Source organism: Gadus chalcogrammus, chromosome 11 (assembly GCF_026213295.1).
Source record: "Gadus chalcogrammus isolate NIFS_2021 chromosome 11, NIFS_Gcha_1.0, whole genome shotgun sequence".
Taxonomy (NCBI): Eukaryota; Metazoa; Chordata; class Actinopteri; order Gadiformes; family Gadidae; genus Gadus; species Gadus chalcogrammus.
The window spans coordinates 6,846,531-6,872,562 of record NC_079422.1 but is presented as its reverse complement, the minus strand read 5'-3'; the positions used below and the strand labels follow the sequence as shown (position 1 = coordinate 6,872,562).

Sequence of the window (26,032 nt, the reverse complement as noted above, 5' to 3'; positions counted from 1 at the left end):
GGCAAAAATAATTAGCAGTAAATGTAACTATGAGACACTATATGGTGTGTATTTTCTCTACCACACATGGGTGCACTGCACATTGGAAAATGTATGATGCATGAATGCACAATGGGTTTTCTAACAGTCTTTATCTTAGAAACTTCAAATGAAACTAATGTGTAAATGTATGCTTAGAGATTGCTGAAGAACCGAAATATTAGGAATGAACCTCCTAATTGCTATGAATAATAAAAACATCTTAAATAATAATCCCATCCCTCGTACAGGATGTTTGAGTCCGAATATGTATGAGTATACGCTCCGTCTGCAGGAGGCATCAGGACTGAGAGCCTCTCCTTGCGGTGAACAGTGTTTGACTCGTTACTTCTCTCCCAGATACCCGGGACCAGTGTTGCTCATCAGGAGAACTAAAGATGAGATCATCACTACCACGTAAGTGCTCTCTCTTAAGACCTCTCTCAAGATATATGAAAACACAAAGCTACAGCATGCATATTGCCTACCCACATGTTGTTGAAGACAAGTGAGGGGTTCTAGGTAAAACCACTTCATAATGATGTATTGCACCAACGGGGCTCTCTGGACGTTGATGATTCATCTTGGTTCTGCTCCGTAGGGGACCAGAGGACATAATGTCCAACCGAGGAAATGACTTGCTGCTAAAACTCCTGCAGTTTAGGTAACGGAATTAGTAGTTAGAAGTTTTTTTTACCTCATCGTTCACTTCTTCGTTCTTATGATTGGTTTACTTTTCGATATATATTTTTTGTATATGTGCGATGCTACGGAGTACACTGTAAGAGAGTTGATGTCATTCTGCCTCCCAGGTACCCGAAGGTGATGGCAGACGAAGGAGTCCGAGTGGTGAGAGAGTGGCTTGGGGCCTCCAACACCACAGCAGAAGGTAGGCATGTGGGGGTTTCATTAGTGGTCAGTGTGGCATAGAAAAACAGAACCTCATTTGTTAAGGTGTACAGGAGGGGAAAGCAGAGAGGGGGATCAACTGTTATCCCTTTTAATGAGGAAGATTAGCTCGGGACTTCATGCCACTACCTGAGGTTTTTCAGTAGGGTTCAGAAGGAAGAGATTAGATCAACTGTTCACACACCACCCCTGACCTTTTATTTGTGCTGCCTCTCTTCAATCCTCAAGCAGAGGGGATTCGACACCTGGGCACACACACACACACACACACACCCCCTTGCACTCTGAATATCCATATGCCCTTTTTCAGCATTTTAATCTAATCCAATGATTAAAGTCCCAAATAAAATATTTAAATGTCAGTGCAAATTGTCATCCGCTCTCTACTGTGAGTGTCTCGTTCTATTTCTGGCCCCTTCAATGTCAGTGCAAAATTGTCATCTGCCCTCCACTGAGTGTGTGTGTGTTTGTGCAGCCACCGTGTACAGTCAATACGGGATGGATGATGACTGGTGTGTCACCGTGCTGCAGTCCTATCGCACTCAACACGGCACCGCCTTCCCCTGGAGCGTTGGTAATATGCACTTCCACTTCTGACCGTCGCCTTTCATTTCAATCAGTGTTTCACAACCTCGCGGTCAACAGAGATTTGATGATGCACATTTTGGACTGACGCAGCCGTCCACTGCGAGATTGTTATTATGGGCAGATATCGATTTGGTTGAATTGATGTTTGGAAGCCGATGCCCAAAAATGGGGAACTCAAAATGGGGTTACGGATTTAAAAGGTTGGGAACCAGTGCCTCAGAGGCTGATGTGATCCGTTTACCTCGTCCGCTTGTAATTGGTTTCCTATCTGATGGTGGCTCTTCTGTTCCAGGGGAGGATATGACATTGGAGTGCAGGCGGCGGCTCGCTCTCTTCCTGGTAAGCAGCCACACTGCTCTCATGCCCCCCCCCCCTCAAAAAAGCTATTCAATAAGCTACCTCTTCCTTGTTTGAGCTTTGCTCAGCCTTCTTTATTTTCTTCCAATACCCTCACTCGGAAAAATACAACCCACATTGTCCGACATCACTGCTGAGGAATACTTTCCTGGTTGCCATAGTAGCACGCTCCCCGGCTGACCGCTGTAATGTATTCCGGCGAGCAGTGTGTTATTGAAGTACATCAAACAGAAGTCAACGCTATCAGTTGCGAATGCACTATACACTCCTTTCCAGTTTAATGACTTCCTTATTTAATTAATCCTTCCTCAACCCGACCCATCCGGCAATTTATTAGGTAGCAAATGAAAGCCGCTTTTGCACGCATAGTCCGGTGTTTTCCCTTACACCCTCTCCTTCTCTACCCCTCTCCCTCTCCCAAGGCCGGCAAGTACATGAGGAACTTTGAGACGACCCACTGCACCCCGCTCCCCTTCTCCGAGTTCCGCGCCCCCTGGACCCTGTAGAAGGGCTCCCTGGAGCCACATCAAGGGAGGCGTACTGTCATTTCATCTAGGAATGGCTCCAATGCACATAAGTCAAAGTTTGGGGTTTATTTTATGGCATGTGGAAAACATCTGGCACTATTCTGCAAAGTCATATAACATGATTAAAAAATGAATGCTCTAATTGTAGTCATGCATTTTCACGAATGCGCACTCCAGCTCCCTTGTGGGTTTTCTTCTTCCCCCCCCCCATTCTGCTGCATCTAAGAATGTAGCCGGCAGCGAACGCTGTGCTGCACTCCCAGCGGCGCACAGTATCATCAATAACAGTTATTGTTAATGTGGTGTCGGAGAAATCGCTACGTTTGTTTTTACCACTGCAGCCAGTCTTTGTAATTATAATTGTTTTCCTCCTAGTTTCTATGGACTCGGCGTCGTACAAAGCTGTATCATAAAAACAATTCTCTTGAAATTGTATTAAATATGCTCAATAAAATGAATGGAAAATTCAATTTGCCTTTACAGCCGTCATTTGATTCTGCCGCATAACGGAGACAAGATAGTAAATCAGTTATGCACAGGACAGCCCTGGAAAAACAGCAGACTAATAAGACCATACCACCCTCTGACACTTTATGTAACACAAAACCGATTCTATATAACATACAATGTGGAAGTTACATCATTTTCTTAAAGTTGTCTGTGGCTTCTTTCACTTTCTCAAGTTCAGCCTGGCTTTGTCGCAGCTGCAGGGGGGGGAGAAAACAGGAAAGGAACAATATTAAAGACTTCATTCACTCTCCTTCAATCCTTTTATTCATCAAGTCAGTCTTTGATCCATTCACCCCCCCCCCCCCCCGCCTCTGCCCTGACTCACTCCCTTATGTATTAATTCCTAAAGGCCCACTAGAATTCATTCCTTATCTCCCTCACCTTCTCAGCATCCTGCTCCTGGACCTTGACTGGAACCTTCTCCTTGTAGTCGTTCTTGGCCATCTTCTCCTTCAGCTTCTCCATCTGTTTCTCCAGCTCTCCCTTCTTGGTGCCGAGCTTGGCCACCTCCTTCTCCACGTCGATGAGCCCCTGGAGTGGGACGCCAAACACCACAGATATATTCAGGGCCAAGGGGAGATCAGAAGGGAGTACTAGCTAAGGTTCCAGCGCAACGTTATGCTTCCAGCGCAAGAGGTACTGGGTTCGATACCCAAGGTAGCCTACACCTTCTACGGATCCACGAGTAAGAAGCCTAATGCCCTACCTACTTTGTGTCAACACGCACGTTCTTAGAAATACCAGCGAGATGTGATGAAGGACATGCATATATAATGTACTTAATGGGGAGGCGCTGGTAATGAGTCTTCCTCGAGGATGCCGAGAGGAACATAGCAGACCTTGGCCCTGTTGGCACCATGCTACGCTTTTGAACACACACACACACACACACACACACACACACACACACACACACACACACACACACACACACACACACACACACACACACACACACACACACACACACACACACTAAACGCCTCTGCTATATAACTAAGTAGTAAATGTAGCGCTTTGAAGAACACAGGAAGTGAACAGCCTATGAAATATGTTATGGAGCAGACCTCTCATAATGAACGCCACCGGGCAAGAGGACATAAAAGTATAGCGCTGCATCCGGTATCAATTCTAATTAATCGCCACTGCTCGCCATCTAATACACAACAAAATGATGATGGCTCGATTCGATGCAGGAGCATCCAGACAGAAGAGATTAAAGATTTGATGGAGAGGGTGTGCAATCGGATGACAGTCTGGGTGTTTGAATTGGATGCCTGTGCCCCCTCAGTGAAAGGCAGAGAGAAGAAAGTTAATGATGCTGCACAGGCTTATTGCCAGGGAGGTCTCCCTTGAAGCTTCAGTGCATAGGTAATATAAGAAGTATTCATGATATGGAGACTCTGGTAGCGGGAACACACAGAAAAGAGGATGACTCAGACATCACATTGTCCGGCGTTAGTCACCCAACATGAATGGAGGAAGACTACTTATTTGAGTCGTTTTTGTTCCGATTGCCCAAGAAATGACCCTCTTCATTTGATATAGTAATTTTTTTCCTAGGCCCCGACTGCGAGCTCATTGCGCTGTGCGTTCCCTGTGACACATCACTCTGTTTGGGAAAGCTCCAGTATCAACCAGGACAGGCTGCACACTTTCTGTCTGCATGCACGAGTTCCTGGGAGGAGAGGCATGGATGGACACCAGAGGCAGGCAGTTTATTCACCCGACCTTGGCGATAAATATCCCTCAAAAAGGTTCTCTGCGTTTCCATTTTCGCTTGAGTACCGCCACTTAGCAGCGGCCACAAACAGGACAGGCGGCTCAAGCCCATTGGGCTTCATAATAACCCCCTCTGAGTGCCACTGGGGAGAGGAGGGCGCCGCCGCCCACCTTGAGCGCCAGGTTGACGGTGCAGCGGTCCGAGGCGATGGCCACGGCGCAGCCCTCGGGGACGGCCTGGTCGGCGGGCACGGCGTGGACCGTCTGGGAGGAGGACAGGGTCTGGATCTGCAGGCTGTACTTCTGCACCAGGGACGCCGTCGCAGGGTCTATGCACTGGAGGTAGCCTGGGGGAGGGGGAGGGAACGATAACACGGAGGAAAAAACAGGTTTTAAAATCGAATGCATTGATAAAGTGCTTCTTTCAAGCCACTCGATCCCACTCTGCGTCCCGAGATGAAAGTCAGCGGACATAAACAGGACCCGGGTTTAATGCCTCATGTGGCAGAGGGTGCTCTCAGACAGGACAGAGTCCCCCGTCTCCGTCCCGAGGCATTTGGGATAATACCAAGGCCGGAGGGATGAGCGCCCCCTGCTGGCCATCCGACACCTCTGCCGCCCCTATCCGGTCAGCTTAGAAACCAGAGAGCCCTGCCGTGCAGCGGGCAGCCAGCCATGGGGCTGGTTAAACATCAGATCACATTAGATTATGTCTTGCTACGGCGTCAATAAGGATGGAGTATTATGGCATCACATTCAAAGAAACCAATGCGTCCATTCCCTTATTCACATTGTAAGTGTACAATATCTCAGCGCAAAGCTTCTAAAAGATTCTGTGACTATAATTGAATCTTGATGTAATACAAGAAGTAATGCATAATTTATGGGAGACATAATGTGTGTTTGCCTCGCGTAACCGTTACAAATAGGACTGACGATCCTGCCTGTGTGCATTCCAGGATGTAGTGCCTTGCCAAAGTGTTCAACTCCCACCTCAGATTTTTCTGGATAATAACGGATATCTGATTATATCCATTACATTCCTTTTCTGCAGACTTACCATTTTAGAAGCAATCCCATGTTGTTTTTGCATTGTGCCTGGAGTATATACTTCTGTCCAAAAGTAAGTAAATCTGTGCCATCGGATTTTTTAAATAAAAAGCCATTGAATTCTAAGCACTGAATATTTATGTACTGAAATAACCTATCTGGATTTTCTGCCTCTGAATTGAACTCTTTAAATTTTAAACAAATAATTTTTATTTTATTATATTTATTTTTCAATGTAAAAAAATTCAACTGAAATATTTTCAACATCCCAAAATTCAACATAGCAAAGTCACATGCAAAATTCAATGTATGAAATTCAGTGTTAACATCCGGGGACCCAAGGAAGAGCAATCGATCCTAGATGCTAGATCGTGGTCGAGCAAGGAGAGCGGGAATAAGATCTCGTTGGTTCTTTCTTTCTTGATACAAACGTTAATTCTAAACAGCATTTTACACAGTATCCTACAATAGGAAATGCTCAATTGCTTTTTATTTTCAAAATCCGATGGCACAGATTTACTTCCATACGGGAGTCGCCAGGGATCTCATGATAACGATTCAAGTGTTAAAAGATATGCATTGTGAATCTTTTGAACTTGCGATCTGACTTTTTGTGGGCAGTTTGATCTTTGGGCGTTAGCTTTCAGGTTCTACAGCTCCCTCACTGATCTCCCTGCCTTCTTATCCAAATGTGGCTGAACAGAACCAAACTAGTTTAACGTGAGGCAAATACACTCTAGTGCCATCTGTAGGACAGTAACATTAATATGATCACTAAGATTACACGTTTTCTGGCTTAACCCTATTTCCACAAATTGTGGAAGCAAAGAATCCTGCTACTCACATGAATCCACTCCCCCCCCATCCCGAAAAGCAAGGTCACTCACATGCTTACTGCCAAACCCCAGACGTGAGTCAATATGGTTCCACTTGTGTAATGACCCACTTCTAATCCTCCCCTCCTCCCCCTCCTCCTCCCCCTCCTCCCGGGGAGACCAGTTTTATGCAGAGCTCTGTCTCAGTGTCTCCACTGCATTCCCACTCACAGCTGCTAAACCATGTGGCTCCTTCATAGAGATGCTTGGCCTCTCTCCGGCTCAACAGTCTCCCCCTGCCTTCAGCCCAGACAGACCTGTCTGGGCTGAAGCAAAGTGTGCCTTCCACTGCCTTACCATTAATCCTCCAGTAAACTCGGAGATATTAACTCCTGTAGGAACAACTGAAGATTGCTTTCTGGTCTACCTTTGTGTTTTTCTGTCCATTATCCATCAGAGCGACTTCAGCGATGGATTAACAGAGCTTAACGATCGCAAGGTTAATTGTTAATGTTTTACAGACGAGGCCAGCGGCCAACCCCTTGTGCCTTCGTTAGGACAGTATTATAATTAAACCAGTCACTTCAAAATAATGAATTTTGAGGGCCAGAATTATCCAATAAAATATTAACTTGCACACAAAAGTGTAAGTGGGTTAAGTTCCTCTTTGAAGGCATCGCAAAACTAATATAAAGAGGGGTGTGTGTGTGTGTGTGCTAGTGTGCACACGTGTGCATGTGAGTGCGTGCTTACAGTCAGCGCGGGTTCTGGTCAGATTGTAGTCGGCCCTGAGGGAGCGAATGGTCTTGACGACGGTCATTACAAACTCCATCTGGCGGTCCACCTCGTCACTCTGCCAGCAGAACTGCAACCGCAATGACACAACAACTCAATTCAGGCCAACAAACTACCCACTCTGGCAGGGAAGCAATGTGCTCCACAGAACACTCAAAGGACCGGCAAAAACCAATCCGTCACAGCTAAGGAGCAGGCAATATGTTTCCCCTATTTGAGAAGCGCCACTGCTCCCCGGAGTTTTAATCCAACAAAGAAGTAAACAAAGGAATCGGACTTCCAGCCAACCGGTGCCTCTCCATTCTCTCCCTACCTCGTCTGTCTCGGGGTAGGGCGTCACGGAGATGCTGGCGGGGCTGTCCCGTGGAAGTCTCCGGGGCAGCCTCTGGAAGAGCTCCTCGGTGACGAAGGGCATGATGGGGGCCAGCAGGCGCAGGCCCACCTCCAGGCAGGTGTACAGGGTCTGCCTGCACACCAGCGCCCGACGCTGGGCGGCGCCGTCGGCCTCTGCGTCACTGAACACCGGCTTCACGCTCTCCTGCAGGGGAAGAGAGGAGGAGGAAGGGGTGGTGAGGACGTCTTATGCAAGCGTGGATCGGCTGCAGTGAGCTGGTCTTCTGGGTTTATCTCGGGAAGGGGTTTGGTGTGGTAAGGATCTTGGGGGAAGTGTGTGTGTGTGTGTGTGTGTGTGTGTGTGTGTGTGTGTGTGTGTGTGTGTGTGTGTGTGTGTGTGTGTGTGTGTGTGTGTGTGTGTGTGTGTGTGTGTGTGTGTGTGTGTGTGTGTGTGTGTGTGTGTGTGTGTGTGTGTGTGTGTGTGTGTGTATAAATATAAACAGTTTGAGGCGGTCGTGCCTTCCATTTGAAAATACTTTTTATCCAGACACAAATTAAATTACAAATTCTGAGGCGGTTTTAGTATAGTGTAAACAGGGCCAGTGTCTGCAGTGTTCCTGCAGGCATCCTCGAGGAAGACGTATCATCACAGCCTGCCCATTAAGAACATTTTATATGCCTGTCCTCCGGGATCATTAAAGTCCTCTGTATCCGTTGACGACAACTACTTAGGCCTGCTAAATGAAACGAAAATAAATAAGTAACGATGTGTTTACTGGTTAATATGAATGAATCAAAGAGTCACGCGGCATTATCCCGGGCACACGCGGGTCCTCACCAGGTAGACGTCACAGAGCTCATACAGCCAGAAGGAGTAGATGGCCGTTGTGATGCCGGGGAAGTCGTAGGCCTGGAAGCCTGCGGTGCAGCTTCCCACCGCCGCCGCCAGCCGGGACAGGATCCAGCGGTCCACCGCACTCTCCTCCCCGCTCAGCTGTGTCCGGAGGCACAACCAGTCAGCACATGATGGACAAGCCTTATCACTCGAGCACGAATGAGTGTAAAATGAGTGCCAAACGGGGGGTCGGGTCTTCAGAGGAAAGTGGCAGGAGATGGCTCCACTTCCGCGCTTCCCTCAGCCCTTACCTGGGCTTTCTCCCAAGGTACAAAGTTGTCGCCGAGAGTCTTCATGGCGAACTTCACAGCGTTCCACAGTTTGTTGCAGAAGTGGCGGTAACCAAGGATACGGTTGACATCCAGGTTGATATCCCTGCCTGTTGGGAGGAGATGAAAGAGGGAGCGAGAGAGAGAGAGAGAGCGAGCGAGAGCGAGCGAGAGCCAGACAGATCAGTCATTTACCTGACACATCTGCTGTTAATAATAAATGGCGTAATAACAATAACAACAGGAGAGGCAATTGCGATGGCGGATGGCAGGCGGGTGAGGAACAAGGTGGAGCGTCCTCACCTTGGCTGGTGTAGGCGCAGAGGGCGAAGCGCAGGGCGTCTGTGCCGCACTCGGGGATGCCGCTGGGGTAGTCGTACTTCTGGCCGTTCTTGGCTTTCTCCACCTCCAGAGGATCCAGGTTGCTGTCCTTCAGCTGGTCGTGGAGCCCCTGGGGACGGACGGAGGGAGACAGATGGTAGATGACAGAGAAGGAGGAGAGAAGAAGCAAAGGCTTTGAAAGAGTTTTTTGTCACCCTCATTATTAATCATTTGTAGTGAGATTTTTTTCTCCCTTGTGATCACTTTCTTTTGGGAGTCGATTTCAGGGACACCCATTTTTTTTTAATGAGGGTTCTGGTCATTAATAATGTGAGTGCAACACACACACACACACACACACACACACACACACACACACACACACACACACACACACACACACACACACACACACACACACACACACACACACACACACACACACACACACACACACACACACACACACACACACACACACACTAGCTTTAGCATCAGCACCATAACACCAGTCCTTCAGCGCCCTCCAGAGGGCGAAACGGCTCCGTGTGAGGACCGGCGCGCACTACGGCTGACTGGCAGATTGATGGGCTCAATAAAGTGCTGGGGAGGTGGGCGCAGCTGCCTAATATAGCTTACATAAGGTCCTTACCCTCAGGAGGAACAGGAGTGCACAAGTCTGTGGAGGCCATTAAAACACAACCCCCCCCCCCCCCCCTTCCCCACCACTTTCCCAAGGAGACTGAGTTTCTCTCTCTCTCACCTCCAGGGAGATCCCTGTGATGACATCCAGGGGGTCGATGACATTGCCCAGGGACTTGCTCATCTTCCTGCCGTGGGCGTCCCTCACCACCGCGTGCAGGTACACCTGGAGGGGGAGGGGAACAGCCATGTCACTCGACCAGAGATCAGCCAATCAGAGGCCGCCCGGATGCATGTGTTACGTCGTGGTCATGCGCACCTCCTTGAAGGGCAGCTTGCCGGTGAGCTTGAGGCCCATCATGACCATGCGGGCCACCCAGAAGAACAGGATGTCATGGCCCGTCTCCAGCAGGGTGCCGGGGTAGAACACATTAAGGTCCTGGGTCTGTAGGGAGAGAACACACACATTTAATTGAAGAATGTATATGCACACAGTTCAGTACAATTTTCTTTTCTTTTTGTCCTTCATGAAAAATTTCAGACGCCTCATGCTGATTTCTAAGACTAATCAGGGCAATTATTTTGTTATTTTGTTTATATAGTGTTCTCTTCCACTCTTTTCTGCTCTCTTTGCAAAAACTTACAGCACATTTTATAAGCAATTATGAACGGTGTAAACATGTAAATATATACGAATATGAATGAATGTACAGATACATATATTTGTACTTTACCAGTTTAGTTGCAGACTAGCTGTTACATCAATTGTGTGTGTTTATAATCCTCCGCCTGGCTTTGGTTAATTGTGTCTGTTTAATGACTAAACGTCAGATTTAGGATCCCTTTCAAAAGAGCCATGCCGTCAACATCATAACAAAATCTATAAACTAAGGCGGGAAGGGGGGGGGGGGGAATCAGACTGATGAATTGATCAGCATTAAGCATGAAATGACATTTGTTTTCTTTTGTTTACTTGAGTGCACCATTAGTAGTTTCAAATGCCACGGCTGATATCAAAACATCACTCAACCCAGTTAAATAGGAGAGCAACTCCATATGGATCACTATACATCTGAAAGATGTTTGCAGTAGTTTACCATGAAGGACATTTAATCTGGGATATTAAAACAACTATTGGATATTCAAAAAGGATAATGAGCTATTTAATGTCGGTGATCAGCATAATGTGTCAATCAATGATCAGACGACAGATGGCTCCCCTCTTACTTCGTTGGGCCATCCAAAGATGGAGAAGGGGAAGATACCGGAGGAGAACCAGGTGTCCAGCACGTCCTCGTCTGCAGCACAGAGAGAACCACTCCCATCACTCAGAATGGTATCTTACAACAAGCTTTTATCTAAAGTGACTTTGGATGAGTGAAATAGCTTTATTGGTGAGTGGGTGGTCCGGAGGGGACCCCCCGCCCGGCCCTGGCACTATCCTGCCGCTGTGGATAGAATAACACCTCATTCAAGACAATGCCTTACCCTGCCTCAGATGGATTTTGTCGGCGGTCACGTTGAAGCGTTTCGTGGCCTTTTCCATGGCCTCCTCTTCTGTCCTCCCACTCACCCAGTAATGTCCATCCATGTCCTAAAAAGGATGCAGACCAAGACATAAGAAATACAGCCCGAGACGGTGAGATCCAATTGGTAAAGCATTTATCTGCCCACTCCCAAAGCTGCTCCGGTCACAGGTTTGTTGTTGGTATTATTAGTAAGGATTGATATTCTTTGTAGAGATACTGAATGTTTCTACAAAATGTGTATCCATAAATGTTCACTGATGATTAAATGAATGCTTTTGATGAGCCTCCCTGTCAAGGATAAGTGGATAGACTGACTCTAAATATGCTGAGAGGAGGGGAATCACCTGTCCTGGTTTGACGGAGGGGTCGTCCACGGTGACAAAGTAGGCAGGGATGCGATGGCCCCACCACAGCTGGCGAGAGATGCACCAGTCCCTGTTGGGGACAAGGCGATGCAGCAGACACGTGGGATCAATAGGAGAACTTCAGAGCTGTCTAAAAAGGTAGAATGGGACCATGTTCTGCCGACTTGTCACCGCAAGTAGTCTGAGAGTTGTGGTAGAATATATGTCTCTTAATAAAAATAAATAAACAACTGGCTCACTTTGCATTTATTCAGAAGCTCATGATGGTAAATCTAGCTTAATGTTAACCTGACAAACACCGCACATTTTTGGGCTGGTAGACTTTACAACAACTGGTCAAGGAGAAGTTTTTACTTCGAAATATTAACAGAGCACTCTCCCCTCGAAACACTTCCAGAGTCTCTTTCACGGTGTGCTCTTAAATCTTTTATTAAAGCTCCATGCAGTCCTGGGCTCACCTGATGTTGTCCAGCCAGTTGAACCAGGTCTTGAGGTGGTGGTCGGGGATGATCTTCAGCTGTCCGTTCCGAACGGCGTCCGCCGCGTCCTTGCCCATCTCCGCACAGCTCACGTACCACTGGGGCTTCAGCAGGGGCTCCACGATGTCCTTGGAGCGGCTGTCCAGGGGACAAACCGGCATGGGGTAAGGAGGCGTCACACAGAACACCAGGGGATGGAGGAACAGTTCGAGGGGTTCGGCTTCAACACCGTCCCTATTCAACTCATCTTGTTCTTTCCTTAATTCATTCATTCATTCTCCACTTTTCATCCATTTCAACAGGCTGCTACACAGTAAGACACTGAAAATGAATGATAATTCATTTGATTCTTTAATAATAACCACAGCAAGAATAATGTTAATTATTAATAGTTCCTGTAATAACAAAAAGGTATCCACAGATACTCTGAGAATACCTAATAATAAATGTCATATATTTATGTTGGGCCAGAAAGTACAATTATTCTTACGTCGATTCCAGACCAATTTTCCACTCCTAGTATAGTCATTGGAATTTGCGAATATAAATATCATGGTTTGGTCCTCTGATCTGAGGTAGTCAAAGACACCACTAAGGAGCGTTGGACCTGTTTGGATTTTGTCAGGAGTCCTGGCAGACACATGGTCCTACTAGCATGTTAACGAGTACCGGTACACATTAAACAAGTAAACAGCGAACAGAGTCAAAGATACAAATACAGCATCTGGGACAAAATCATTATTTGGCCAGTGCTAGGCACGAAGCAGACCACAGTGTTATTTCAGCCTCCATTTGTTCATTCAGCAGAGCCTGCATAGCATCCATCTTAAATAACAACACAGGCCAGGTGGGCATTTTAAGTGCACTCAATAACTGTGTTCCAACAATTGTGATAGAAAATGTACATCGAGTGTACTGCGCATCTCCTGTGGATTCCACTTCCCATAGGCCATGGATTCCACTCCCGCAAGCCCATATATTTAAGATCCCCTTGTCTATACTCCAAATCCCCTGATCCATATATTCCACATCCCAGACCGATATTCCATGTCATTCCCCAGACTCTCCATGGCTACGTCATCTTGTTTAAGGAGTAATTACCAGGGGATTAAATTAAAAATGTTGCTCGGTTGTTTCTGATCATAGGGGAATCTACACCTCCAACTAGACGGGAGGGGCTGGAGCTCAATTGAGAGTTGATGGGTGTATCCTGGAGACCTTCTCTGCCTTCACCGTCAGCCTGGTCAGGTACAGGCGGTGCAAGTCAGCCTGCTTATCCCCCAGGATTTCCACACAGGTCTTCACAATTTGTTCTTGTGAGTGATTTTGAAACGTCCATTGTCTCATACAATACAACATCAAAGGATGCTCTCAATGAAAGAGAACAAAAAAAAAATAGACATTTACAAATCAAATGAGCTGTTCTTCTTAAATAGAGCATCAGCACAAATGAGTTTATGATCCATTAGAAGTCCAAGACCCTCATAATCCATCACCCCCTCACCCTCCTCTCCTCTGATCCTATAGAGTGCGCGGTAAAGCATCCCGTATCAAATCTAGGATCAGTTCTTTGGTCTTGGATGTGAGCCTTACACAAGTTGACAAAGTCCTTTGGAACTGGACCACGCTCGACTTGATCCTGCTTCAATAAGCTGACCACAGCAGTGTTCTCCTTAAACTTAATCACAGGGTCCAGGGTACCTGCTGCGGCATCAGTCTGTGTGTAAAATATATAGCAAAGGCCACAGCACAGCCCTGTGGTGTGCCAGTAGAGGTAAACCACATCTCTGACAGTGTTGCCTACATATACCCTTTGAGATCTGCCCTTTAGGAAATCCAAAGACCATGGAAGAAGTTCTGAGTGCAATCAAAGCTGCTCTTTCTGTCCGACAGGATTTAGGAGTGGATTTTTATTAAATGGAGAACAAAAATAAGCAAAGAACTCTTGTATGTGTTTCACAACCCTCCAGAAGCATATGTAGAGTTTAAAAGCACTACCGTCGTCTGTCCCTACTGCAGAGCGATATGCATGTTTAAGGGCTCCAGGACCAGCTTACATGAATAGATAATTAGGATTTTGATCATCTACTCAGAAGATTAAACCACCAGTGAGGTGAGGGAAACGGGCCTGCTATCAATGGCAGAAGGGAATATGAGATATGGGGAAAGGGGACTGATTGATGTTTTCCCCAGGGTCGGATCAGTATCTACATGGGCCCGTGTTTGCTGCGCCTTAGCGAGTCAAAAGTCTAGAATGTCACCCATTATGTAATGTAATTTATGAGTGGTATTACAAGCTTTCCATTCCCAAAAAGGCCATGAAGTCTAAATTACCATACAAGATCCTAGGCAATATGGTATTTTCTACTGCAGATAGCGTGCAGGGACGCAAATATTGTGTGCACAGCTTGAAAAGGTTTCCTTCACTAAAGGCCAGGCTCCAAATGTATTCCGGTGAACCCTCATTTCCTCCAACCTCCAGTTCAGAGACGAAGAAAAAAGCCTTTTGATAATTGGTGGGATGAAAGTAGAACTGCCTCTTGCTGATAGGCCATAAACTGAGAGAGCGATTCATCAAAGAAGACAGTAATTACCGCAGTATTTGAACAGTGGATTAATTGCTAGAAGTAAATATAATTTTGGCAGTTGCATGTTTAACTGTATTCATTACTTTGAAAATGCCATATTCTGTGTTTTCCCCACTGTGAAGTTCATTCAAATCAATCAGCTCAGCAAGTGTGAATTATCTTAGAGCGATTCCTCATTCAGGTTGCACTAACTGCAGCGGCGCTCAGGTTATACCCGATGTAGTACCATTTGGGGGCTTTTAGCGGATGCCTTTAGCTATTTATTAAAATTGGGTGGCCCACTCTTTGATAAACATGTTGAACCGGTCGGTGTGGAGTGACACTAACCACTGACTAGACTCTCCTGCCCAGTAGCCTTCAAACATAAAACCCTTGTATTTCTTTGATTCAGAATGTGTGACTGACACACACACACACACACACACACACACACACACACACACACACACACACACACACACACACACACACACACACACACACACACACACACACACACACACACACACACACACACACACACACACACACACACACACACACACACACACACACACGTTACCTGCAGACTGGTACCACCATGGGGTGGTCCTTGATCTCCTTGAAGAGCCCCCTGTCCTTAAGGGCCTGCAGCACCGCCTTCCTGGCCTCAAAACGCTTCATTCCCTGGAGGGCAAAGAACCAAGTAGAGTACCGGGTCAGTGCTCGAAGAGGAGGGTTCTCGTCAAGCAAATCATAATCGATTTCAAGGGCATTGGAACCGATACTCCTTGTGGAGTCATTTTTATGGCTGGCCCAAGCACATCATTTCAGGCTTTGTTTGGTTTCCAAACGAATATCGCAATATTCATTGGAAAGAAAATGAAAGAAAAAAAAGCCCATTCATAGTGCGTTTATTTCACTGCCTGCTGTCAAAGTGCTACGGGAATATTTGGATAACGTTTGAACATCCCAAATAAATGAACGATGGCTTGTTTCGTCAGCCCATATTTGGTCATTCTGATTGCCGCTACTGGAGCGTTGATGTGAAGCGTTCTTGGCGTCCAGCGGCCTTCATATATGTTTTATCACTGGTATATTCAGACGAAATGTAACCTAGACTTCTAACGGCAGTACCTAAATATTGCAGTAACATAAAAACAAAACAAAACGAATATCAGAATACTGAATTGAGATTTGAATACTACTGAAAAAAACGAATATTCGAGTACATCCGAGGGCTCAGCCATCTTAATTTTTCTCAATCCTATAGAAATTCTATATTTCATTAGATATTATATTGATCCATATTTTGGCGGTTGACAGTTGCCCGTGACCATCATTCATGGTTTGATTGACTAAAATCTGTCTGTTAACCAACTTTAAGTGGTTAACAGACACAATAAAGCCAGGAACGTCCAGACATCAAAACTGAAAGATTCCTTAGCAATGTATGCTACTGTTGTGATGCACAAAAACCTATCTCACATCTCAATAGCAGCATATGCAGTTTGAAATTCACTATTTTAAGGTTAGAAAGATATAGGATATCCATGCTCTGAACTACAGCGATGTGACTCAGTGAACTAAAGACAAGAGTCCCGTGTGTCCAACGGTGTATACCTGCCCAGGAGACGATGGGGCAGCAGCACTCCTCTAATGAGCCATCGATCTTTCAATATTTCTACACAATTGGTGAATCACAAAGTACCCTGCCCTTGAACAATAGCCTAACGTAAACAGAATTCAACTGAATACATCTCTCGTTTCAATATTTGCCCAATAAATAAAACATTTAAATTGCTGTGTTAATAAGTGTAAGGAGCAGGTCAGAAGACTGAGTGGCCATTGGAGCTCTGGTGTGGGTGTAACACGCATGATACAGATCACTGATAGAAGCTCAACTCCATTGTCCCTTTTTTCCCCCACATTGGTGCAAAAAAATGACAGAGTACAGCTGTGATTTAGACCGTGTTGCGATTACGGTTGGTACTTCTTGCATCCCCAGTTCAAATACGCACAGAGACGCACTGGAGAGAAGACGCACCAGGAAGGGAGCGGGCACGTTGATGAGCAGGCCGTTCTCGTCCAGGATGTTGAGGAAGTCCAGCTTGTGTCTCTCTCCCACCTCGTAGTCGTTGTGGTCATGGGCTGGGGTGATCTTCACGGCACCTGGGGACAGAACAGAGGCCACAGTGAGCCGCGTGGTTCCAACCAGTTCACCAACCACAGGGCTCCACCCAAAATACAGTTTCTCCATCAGAGCAATGTGTTCTGCCTCTTGTGCTCTCCATACAGAAGGTTTACCCAGATGCAACCAAAGCCTGCTCAAAGGGGGTAACGAGCCATACTACGAAGACTACCGACAGAAACCAGACTGTTCCGCTTCTCCGATTCCCAAATCATGTCACTTCCTTAAAGACACTGCCTTCATAAGAAGATAGCTGTTTAAGCAGGATGTTCTTGTTTTCAGCAAGGGTCTCCTGCAGTAGAAGCACCGTCACATTGTTCTTTTGTTTGAGGAAGTTCGAGGATGTCGGTCTTGGCGATGGTGAGGCCTTCGACGCTGAGCTGAAGTAACGCTAACGCTAGCGCTGCGGTCGTTTTTGAAGACATTTTTATGGCTGAGGAGCATGCAACCTTGCAACTACTCTTAGCTACTTGTAGCGGAGGCCACGTAGAAGCTGTCTTCCAGAAGACATACTCCAGAAGAAGAAGATGATTATGATGGTGTCTCCGAGCCGAAATAATGTATTGGTTCATATCATGACGAAACCATCGACTTATGTTGTTACAAAAGGAGTTCCATTTCAGAATGTGTATTAACTCGTCGAGAGAGGGCGGTTCTTCTCTGTTGAAAGGTCTACGGTGGGTTTATGCATATGAATGTACACTCTTCAATACTTCAACAAAAATAAACTTGAAAGGCCAGGATAGAAACCAAAGAGCATTGCAGAGAGAGTCCCTATCCTGCCGGGTTTCCAATGACCTTATTCTATGAAGCTGGCCCACCTGTTCCAAAGTTCATGTCCACAAAGTCATCAAAGACGACGGGCATCTTGCGGTCGCAGAAGGGGTGCAGCACAGACTTCCCCCGGAGGTGTTGGTAGCGGGGGTCCTGGGGGTGGACGGCCACCGCAGAGTCCCCCAACATGGTCTCCAGACGGGTGGTGGCCACGACCACCTCCTCATCTGGGGGGAGGACAGGGTTACTCAGTGTACCCTTCCCAGACAGGAACATCATGTGTCACAGGCAGCAGAGGTAGGCTTGCATGTCGGAAATAAGAAAAATATACATCCAATATATTAGGGTGCAGAAGAAAATAAACAGACACACAATACGTGTTTGTGGTAGAAATTAATTTCAAATGCAAATTGTAAACATTATTTGCAGAAGGGGAGCTGACAGTACCCTACAGAACATGATCGACTATATATAAACTCCAGATAAAATCAATGATATTGACTGGGATTGTGTTGATAGTTACAGTATAGAGAGAAACTAAACAAGTGCAGAAGTCTTTTCAGAAGGGTCATTTTAGGACAAACCCAGGTATCGCTCATACCACTAACAAAGGGTCTGCTGTTTTAATGTACCAGGTCCCGTTCACTAGAACCATCTTCACTTGAGTGTGTTATAAATTCAAAATGTGTATTATGAGCAAACACCAGTGTGGGTCCTACGACGAGGCCTCGGTGAAAGAGGGTCTATTGGGTGTCAGCCACTGGTTTGGTTGAGTGCTGCTCTGAGGAAGTGTGCCCTCGCTCACCAGAGCCGTCCACCTTGTAGGCGAAGCAGGCCATCACTCCGAACTCCACCTTGTCCTTGTAGCCTGGCACGGGCAGCAGCGTGCGGCCCGTCAGCTCCTTCTTATCCACCTGAAACACACCCATCGCTGTCAGGATGTACCCAGCACCAACACACTGGTCCCAACACCGCCAGGGAGCACACTGCCGGGTCCCCACCATGGGGGAAGGCAATCGGTTGATGCGGCTCAACTAATCCCATTTGGTTTAAAACTGTTTTCAAAAGTCTTTCTTGCACTTTTGGACTCTAAAATGAAAAATGTTAGATGTGGATGAACTGTAAGTGGTCTTCCTTTCTCGCGGTTGAATTAACCGCCGAGGTTAATGGCCCTTAGAGGGAAGAAGAAATGGGAATTGAATTGAAGGCCTTTCCTGTGAAAGGGGCTCAATGCACGATGTTCAACGCATCCCCGTCCCCCACCTCGATGTCGGAGATGGCCGAGTTGAGCGTGCACGACCAGTTGACCAGCCTCTTGCTCCTGTAGATCACGCCTTCCTCGTGCATACGGATGAAGGCCTCCTGCACCGCGTAGGACAGTTTCTGTAGAGGTGGATCACAGGAACAGTGTGTTGTGTGGCGGACGTTTCTACAGGGCCGGGCTTCAAGTCTCAAACACACAGTGAGATGCTTACGGTGTCCATGGTGAAGCAGGCTCTGTCCCAGTCCAGAGAGGAACCCAGCTTCTTCAGCTGGTGGTAGATGCGGTCGCCCTTCCTTGATGAATTAAAAGAGCCATGTGACGGATTACTAAGAGCTGCACTTTCCAGACTTAGAGAGGTTGTTGGAACAATATGTACCATATGAGAAGAGTGTATTGATGATTTCAAGAAAGAGTTATCTTTAATGAACGATCACGATTATATTATAGATTGTCTGAGGCTTAATATCACCCCTTTAATGTGTTAACATTAAAACATAAGCTAATGCAGCCTATTTCATGCAAAAACTGTTTTGATTGCTCCAACGATTGATAGTTTCCTTTGACGCCGTCATTGTTTGGACAGCTCCTTTACTGTCATGAACAAGAGGCTCCCTACCATGAGGGCCGTTTCCTCCTCTCATTTCTGTACTTTGGGAGTCTTTCAACGGGCTCGAGGCCAGACGGATCAGAGAGAAATTGAATGTGGACTCGCGAGGTCAGGATGGTCCCACAAAGCAATCCTCCAAGAGCGTTAGATCCCTAGAATAAGTCCTCCACTCGGTCTACTCACTCGTTCTTCCACTTCCAGACCTCCTCGATGAAGCCCTCCCGGCCCAGGTCGTGGCGGGTCATGCCCCTCTCCCTCTTCAGCTTCTTCTCCACCACCACCTGGGTGGCGATGCCGGCGTGGTCGCAGCCCGGGTTCCACAGGGTGGTCTCACCGCGCATCCGGTGCCTGGAGACCGCCAGAAATAAACCGTGTTCAGACGCAATGCTCAGACCCCAACACGTGTACAGAACGTAATGTCTAGCTCAAAGAGTATGTGGCTCAACTAGAGCAGCAAGGCATTAGCACTGGCAGGGGTTACGGATTGATTCCCCACTGGGGTCCACCAATGCAGAATCTATGAATCCCGGTATTGATCAATTCAATTTCTTTATTTCGCCATGTACACAGGTACTAGGAATTTTGAATGGTATTCTCCATGCAGGCTGGAGCATAACAAATAGAACATAGAACAGAACAAAGGGACAAGACAGAACAACAATACAAGAAAGTACCAGTATGACCATGGAGGTAGTGCAGAATATAATTGTTAAATAAGTTAAATAAATAAAGTAAAGTGCTGAGAGGAGCCATAAAGCTCATGTGCAAGGGCTGTTTAGGCCACTCATGCAAAATAGATTTTACATTTAAATGCGTTGGATAAATAAAGTTCAAATTACGTTGATTTGGATAAAGCGTGTTACATTTACTATTTGGCTCATTTAGAAATGAGAAGTTATCCTTTCCCTTAATGTTGCAGAAACAGTCATTTACTGACTGAACAGCGACCGTCGGTGAAAGTTATCATGTTGGCATCCTGTTGACCGCCCGTCGCTACCAAAACAAGCAGGGGTGGCTTCGATGGGGGCCTGGCTTTCCGATTAACATGACTTTAATCATTACAATTGTAATTAGGGGCTGTATAAATACACTTGATTGACTAAATGAAAGATCCAATGTAAAAACACATGCTTCTTCATTGTTCTCAGGTAAAAGGTGTGTTACCATCTGGTGAGGCTGTCCTGAATGGCGTTGGTCAGAGCGTGGCCCAGGTGAAGAGATCCCGTCACGTTGGGCGGAGGGATGCACATCATGAACACTCCCCGGGGGTTGGGCTCCCCGATGCTCTTCCTCTGCACAACCAGGACACAGATCTCAGTCCCTTCAACGGGTTTCCCTTTCACTCCTCTGCTGCCCGTCACATAGGTGACATGCACAGGATCACACAGCGGGGAGGACATAAGGGCTGAGAGACACTGAGCCATCATGGGGATTGTCGTTTCTTTTTGTGTCCTCAATGTTTTATTGCACTTTCCGGTTTGCCGACCCCGATGCGCAGGACAAATCCCCCCTCAGGGCGAATAACGGTCTATTCTACTGTTGTGGTTTGACTTTCAGAAGAACCGCTCTGGGGTACACTCTGGGGTTCACTGTAGGCATCATGACTAAATAATTCATGGATTATACACAAGTATCAACAGGAAGACAAGACTTTAGAGACTATTGGGAACATCCTGGCAACATTCTGGGGTGTTGAACATCATATGGCACCATCCCATTATAAACCAGATTTTCTTGTACGTGTGCATGTCTTTTCCTCTGCTGGTGTATCCCTACAACCTACATTTGTCATCGTCATCGTATTTATGCATTTATTGCACAGCAGATATGCTTCCATGCTGTTCCACGTGTAGAGTCCCATTTGCCTGAGCATCAGACAGATCTGCGAGGTTATGTTTATTTGCTATGGCATATACTTCTGGCCTGGCAGACCTAGTCGGGGTTGGGCCGATCCCAATCACAACCGTTTATCTACTACGGGTGGGTTTAATACGATGGGCGTATGGAGGAGGGCCCTATGGGAGCAAGATGGAGGCATTTTCCTAAACAACCAAGATGGCTGCTGCTGATATGACACCAGTTGCGTGGCTCTGATTTGTTTTGGTCCACACCCGTAGATAACGGCCCTTGTAAGTCGAAAAATGAACAGAAGCTCCAGACTAAAATGCCTTTGCAAATTGACTAGTCAGGCTAGAGTCCCATGACTATGTAACAAAAATAACTCTTTTACTTTCACTTTCACAACTTGTATGTCAACTAGGGGTGTGACCGGTTACAAAAAATTGTAAACGGTTACACAACCCGTTTTTTCGTGTACAATGTTCAATACCGTTATTTTTTGTTAATGAAAAAAGGTACTTTTTTTTTTAAAAGTGAACCGCAGTCGCGCTTTAGGGGGATTATTTGTTTATCAACACGGTGGATGCTCGAGCAGAATGATCGAGCATCATTCTAAAAAGAACATTTGTTTGACCGGTTGCCATGGTTATCTCTGTTATCTCTGTTAATTTGCAGTTGCGGTGTTAATTAGGATGTTGTCAGCTTACTGTTACATTAAACTGTAATCAGAAAAAGCGGTTATATGCTATAGACCCTAGAGTATCTGTGGTATAAAGGCTGGGACGAATTTCGAATTATAAATATGTAAACTATGTTGAAAGTATGGACCGTCGCGATTCCCTTTGAAACAATGACGCAGCATTTTTTGTTTTTTTTACGGTTTTTGTTTACTTATTTTTCCCAAACGGTTATGATTTACTAACCGGTTACACGTGTACACGTGCACACCCCTAATGTCAACACAGGGACAGTTGAGCAGCGTCTTACCCCATACTCTGGCTTGAAAAAACCCTGCTTCTCCCACCAGGGGTACCAGGCCGCCTCCACGTACTGGGGGCTGTAGGCGTCGGGCAGGGGGCTGACCACATCTGGTGGGGGAGATGGAGGCGTCAGTCACACACACACACACACACACACACACACACACACACACACACACACACACACACACACACACACACACACACACACACACACACACACACACACACACACACACACACACACACACCCTGCACTTTCCCTGATAATTAATCAGAGAAAATGAAAGCTCAAAAGAAAGAGAAGACAAAAATAGACCCTTAGGATTAACGGATCACCTTTCTTTTCCCCGGCTGGGGTAGGGGTGTTGTACGCTATCACTCCAATCTCCTTCTTTTCCGGTTTGGCCTTTTTCTGAAGGGAAGAACGAGGAGAGCGAGTGTTAGCCCACCTAAACAAACGACCATGCCATTATGTTTACGTAACTTGGTCATTAATTACTATACATGACATTTATCACGGAAGTGTCAACTTAGGAGAAACACGAGAGCTGCTCATAACACTATTAATGGGTCTGCTCCTTCTTTATGAGCTTGGCGGGCACAATTGTGTTGAATGCCGAGCTGTCGTCTATGCTCAACATCCTCACGTACGTGGCGGGAGAGGGCAGTGTGTACTGCCTGGGCGATGGCGTCGTCCGCAGGTCTAGTTGGGGCAGTTTGCAAAGTGAGGGGGTCTAAGGTGTAAGGAAACACACAGATGTGTGCTGTCATAAGGACGCTGGAAGACTTCATGATGATGGATGTCATTGCTACAGGTCATCATCAGTCTTTGGTATGGAGACAATGGGGGTCAGTTTGAAGCATGTGGGGACTGCAGACAAGGTTCAGCGAGAGGCTTAAAGGAGCATTTCACCGGTGGAGGCATGAATATGCATTGAAATTGGGTCATATATGTAGTCGAATAATAAAATAAAATTCTAATATGGTGCCGTCTTGACCGAGAAAAGGCAGAAAGTGACTTTTTGGCGCTTGTGGATTGAAGACAACAACTCCCACCATGCACCACGATGCACAGCTTCGCTGGCCACTCCCGCTGATCTAGATCTCCGCCTATCGGCTGTAGCAGCCGCAGCCGCTTCCTGTTCCTCTATCAGCTTCAGCTGCTCGTCGCTATATTGCGGCTCGTAGAGGTAGCCACGAACATCTCATTCGAGCATCAGATCTTCAAAATCCCCATCTTCTATGTCAGATCCAGTACCTTCCGCCATTGTACTTCAGTTTTATCAACAGCCTCTGTTTTCTAGCTTCAGACGCTGTGGATGTTAGTTTCTGCTGGTGAAGTCCCTGCTCCAATAGGTCTGTAGCGTCAGTGGGTCCCACCTCCTATGGGGGAGTGGGACTAGTGCTTGTAGTCTTACGAGAATCCTCCCCTCTTACACTTCCTATTTATTTACTTCTACGCAAAAATCGTCATATTGCGTCATCTTAAACAGGAAGTGTTGGAGATCGATACGGATCTCTCCAGTCTCTCCAGAAAATAAGGGAATTATGCATGACCATTCAAAAATATGAGTGGGTTTCTAACGATACAAAGCTTAATGGAAATGGGTGAAGTTTCCCTTTAATATAGATGTGAATACCCCCGCTAACTGGAGGGTGCACTCTCTGAGGAAATTCCTCCCTTTGTAGTCGGTGATGGATCCTAAGCCACACCACATGCGTCTGGGTCAGAGCTGTGGTAGTATCACACTTGTCCCTGTAGGCTCTTTGGGCATCTCTGATGGCTTTCTGTAGCTCATATCTGGAATTCCATATTGGCCTGAGGTCGTTACCTCTGTTGTTGGCAGCTTCTTCTTCTTCTCTTCCATGTCCTTCTTCTGCTGGAATTTGTCCAACTTCTCCTTCTTCTTTGCCTCCTTCTTTAGCTGGGCCTCTGTCTTCGGTGGTCCTGAATGATCAAAGATCAATGGGTCCTGATTACACTGTGATCCCAGCATATTTAGGAAACGGCATCAAGAGGGAAGCCAGCCCTTACCATTAGCAGCAGCATCATCTTTAACATCACCGGCTTCCTGAGGAGCAGCAGCAGCCTTGGTCGCCTTAGGAGCCGCAGCAGCCTTCGTCGCCTGTGGGCAGACGGCGGCAGCGCTGGCCTTGGCAGGTGCATTCATCTTAGCAGGTGCATTGGCCGTGGGGGTGACAGGAACCATCTTCTCACAAAGGCTGAACTCCCCCAGGACCTGGAGGAACTGTGGCTGGTTGATGCAGGTCAGGAACCAGCGGGTCACGTTGTTCAGAACCTTTCTGTCGGACGGCTCCAGCGCCTAACAAGCAAGCAGACATTCACAGATGATGAGCCAACAGAACGCTCCTCCAGGCAGGGTGAATCATTGGCACGGCTTAACCAACGCCACTCACGTATTTATAGGGCAGCAAGAGGGCGGCCGTGACAGCGATGTCTGCCAGCGTCAAGCTCTCCCCCACCAGGAAGGTCCTGGGCTCCAGGGCCTTGTCCAGAACCTTCAGCACACGCAGCAGCTCCGTCCGGGAACTCTGCTGGAGCTGGAGGACAATGCTTTAGTCAATGGAGCAGAGCAACTCTGGCCTTCAAACATGGCTGCTCTCTGCTCCATAGCAGAGAGCAGCCATGTTTGAAGTCAAAAGTGTTAAGGGCAAAATGGTGACATGATGGAACTTCCGTGGATTTCAAAATGGATCCAGATAAACAAAGTGTGTTTTTTTAGGATGGGGACATCAATGAATGGGATCAAGGAGTATATATGAAGAGATCTTGGGGGTATCCTCGTCTCACCTTCTTATCCGGAGCGGTGACCCCCAACAGCGGGAAGACAACAGCACAGGAAACCGGGGTGAGCTCATTGTCTGCGAAGCTGAGCCACTGCCAAACCTGGCTCTGCTGCTTCTCGTCCAGGCCAACCCTCTTCCCCTGAGAGGCTAGGTACCAGGACACGGCGCTGGACCCAGAGAGCACCGAGTCCACCCCGGCCCCAAGCACCAAGGTGGGCCTGGAGCGGGCGTTTAGGGCCGCCGGGGGCTGCTCTGTGACGGTACGGGGGCGTGAAGGGGAGCAAAACTCCGCCGCGATCAGAGCCTGTAGACTCCTGAAGTCGTCAGGGTGGGGGGACACATAGAGAGAGGCCATCCCTGGTGGAAATAACAGTGACCGGTTAAGTGGTTAGGTAAACAGTGTCAACAACAAGTACACGTGTAACATATAACTGACTGAGATCTAATGTCATCTTTATGATATCTGTCAAAGGTATCGGAGGAATCGAGTAAAGACGACACATACATTTTACACACGAGTATTATTGATAAAAAACAACAACATGACAAAGCATTGCCTATCCAGCTAGCTATATCAGCCAACGCTAAATCCTCAAAAGTTGCAGTGCAGTAAGTCGTCGCAGGTTGCAGTTACTCAGTTACTAACACAACTAAACATAAACTTCTTCTCCACATACTTTCATAAAGCACGTATAATAATTTCGGGTTATAACGGGAATCGTTATACATTGTACACGTTATAAACAATTCACACATACAATATTTTACCTTTGAATGAAAGAGAATGAGACGTCAGCTTAGCACTAGGGGGGAGCGTGCATGTGTTCCCTACAGCCGCTCCGGTGTCTGATGCAATTGGTGGAAAAGGGTTCCGG

At 46.8% G+C, this 26,032-nt stretch overlaps 2 protein-coding genes and 1 non-coding gene across 3 annotated transcripts in view; 1 reads left to right on the top strand and 2 right to left on the bottom strand.

Moving 5' to 3' along the window:
• abhd16a (abhydrolase domain containing 16A, phospholipase) overlaps positions 1–2,881 on the top strand; it is a 6,908-nt gene extending 4,027 nt beyond the window's left edge. Inside the window, exons 15-20 of the mRNA XM_056601331.1 lie at positions 379–435; positions 620–682; positions 831–907; positions 1,403–1,501; positions 1,808–1,854; positions 2,295–2,881. Of these exons, the coding sequence (XP_056457306.1) occupies positions 379–435; positions 620–682; positions 831–907; positions 1,403–1,501; positions 1,808–1,854; positions 2,295–2,378 (427 nt within the window). The 3' untranslated portion in view covers positions 2,379–2,881. The remainder of the gene's footprint in view (positions 1–378; positions 436–619; positions 683–830; positions 908–1,402; positions 1,502–1,807; positions 1,855–2,294) is intronic.
• vars1 (valyl-tRNA synthetase 1) lies at positions 1,982–26,032 on the bottom strand. The gene is made up of 29 exons (XM_056601308.1): positions 25,926–26,032; positions 25,162–25,514; positions 24,768–24,911; positions 24,385–24,673; positions 24,182–24,297; positions 22,686–22,761; positions 22,354–22,454; positions 20,692–20,819; positions 19,711–19,875; positions 19,132–19,213; positions 18,920–19,039; positions 18,462–18,570; positions 17,704–17,883; positions 16,739–16,863; positions 15,275–15,378; positions 12,104–12,262; positions 11,625–11,715; positions 11,240–11,345; positions 10,979–11,049; positions 10,071–10,196; positions 9,873–9,977; positions 9,092–9,239; positions 8,771–8,898; positions 8,463–8,618; positions 7,605–7,829; positions 7,250–7,361; positions 4,803–4,978; positions 3,291–3,440; positions 1,982–3,103 (listed from the first exon to the last, which is right to left on the bottom strand). The coding sequence occupies exons 2-29, from the start codon at positions 25,510–25,512 to the stop codon at positions 3,035–3,037; spliced, it is 3,912 nt and encodes a 1,303-aa protein (XP_056457283.1). The 5' UTR covers positions 25,513–25,514; positions 25,926–26,032; the 3' UTR covers positions 1,982–3,034.
• Positions 20,421–20,559, bottom strand: LOC130392661 (small nucleolar RNA SNORA16B/SNORA16A family). Its single transcript, XR_008897047.1, has one exon. It is a non-coding gene; the product is annotated as a small nucleolar RNA SNORA16B/SNORA16A family (small nucleolar RNA).

What these genes read in the sequence shown, in the direction of transcription:
- vars1 (XM_056601308.1), bottom strand. Translation starts at nt 25,512, where the DNA reads ATGGCCTCTCTCTATGTGTCCCCCCACCCTGACGACTTCAGGAGTCTA. An exon ending in TCTTGCTGCCCTATAAATAC is followed by an intron (nt 24,674 to 24,767) that starts GTGAGTGGCGTT and finishes CTTGCTTGTTAG; the next exon opens with GCGCTGGAGCCGTCCGACAG. An exon ending in TCTTTGGATGGCCCAACGAA is followed by an intron (nt 10,197 to 10,978) that starts GTAAGAGGGGAG and finishes CTCTCCCTACAG; the next exon opens with ACCCAGGACCTTAATGTGTT.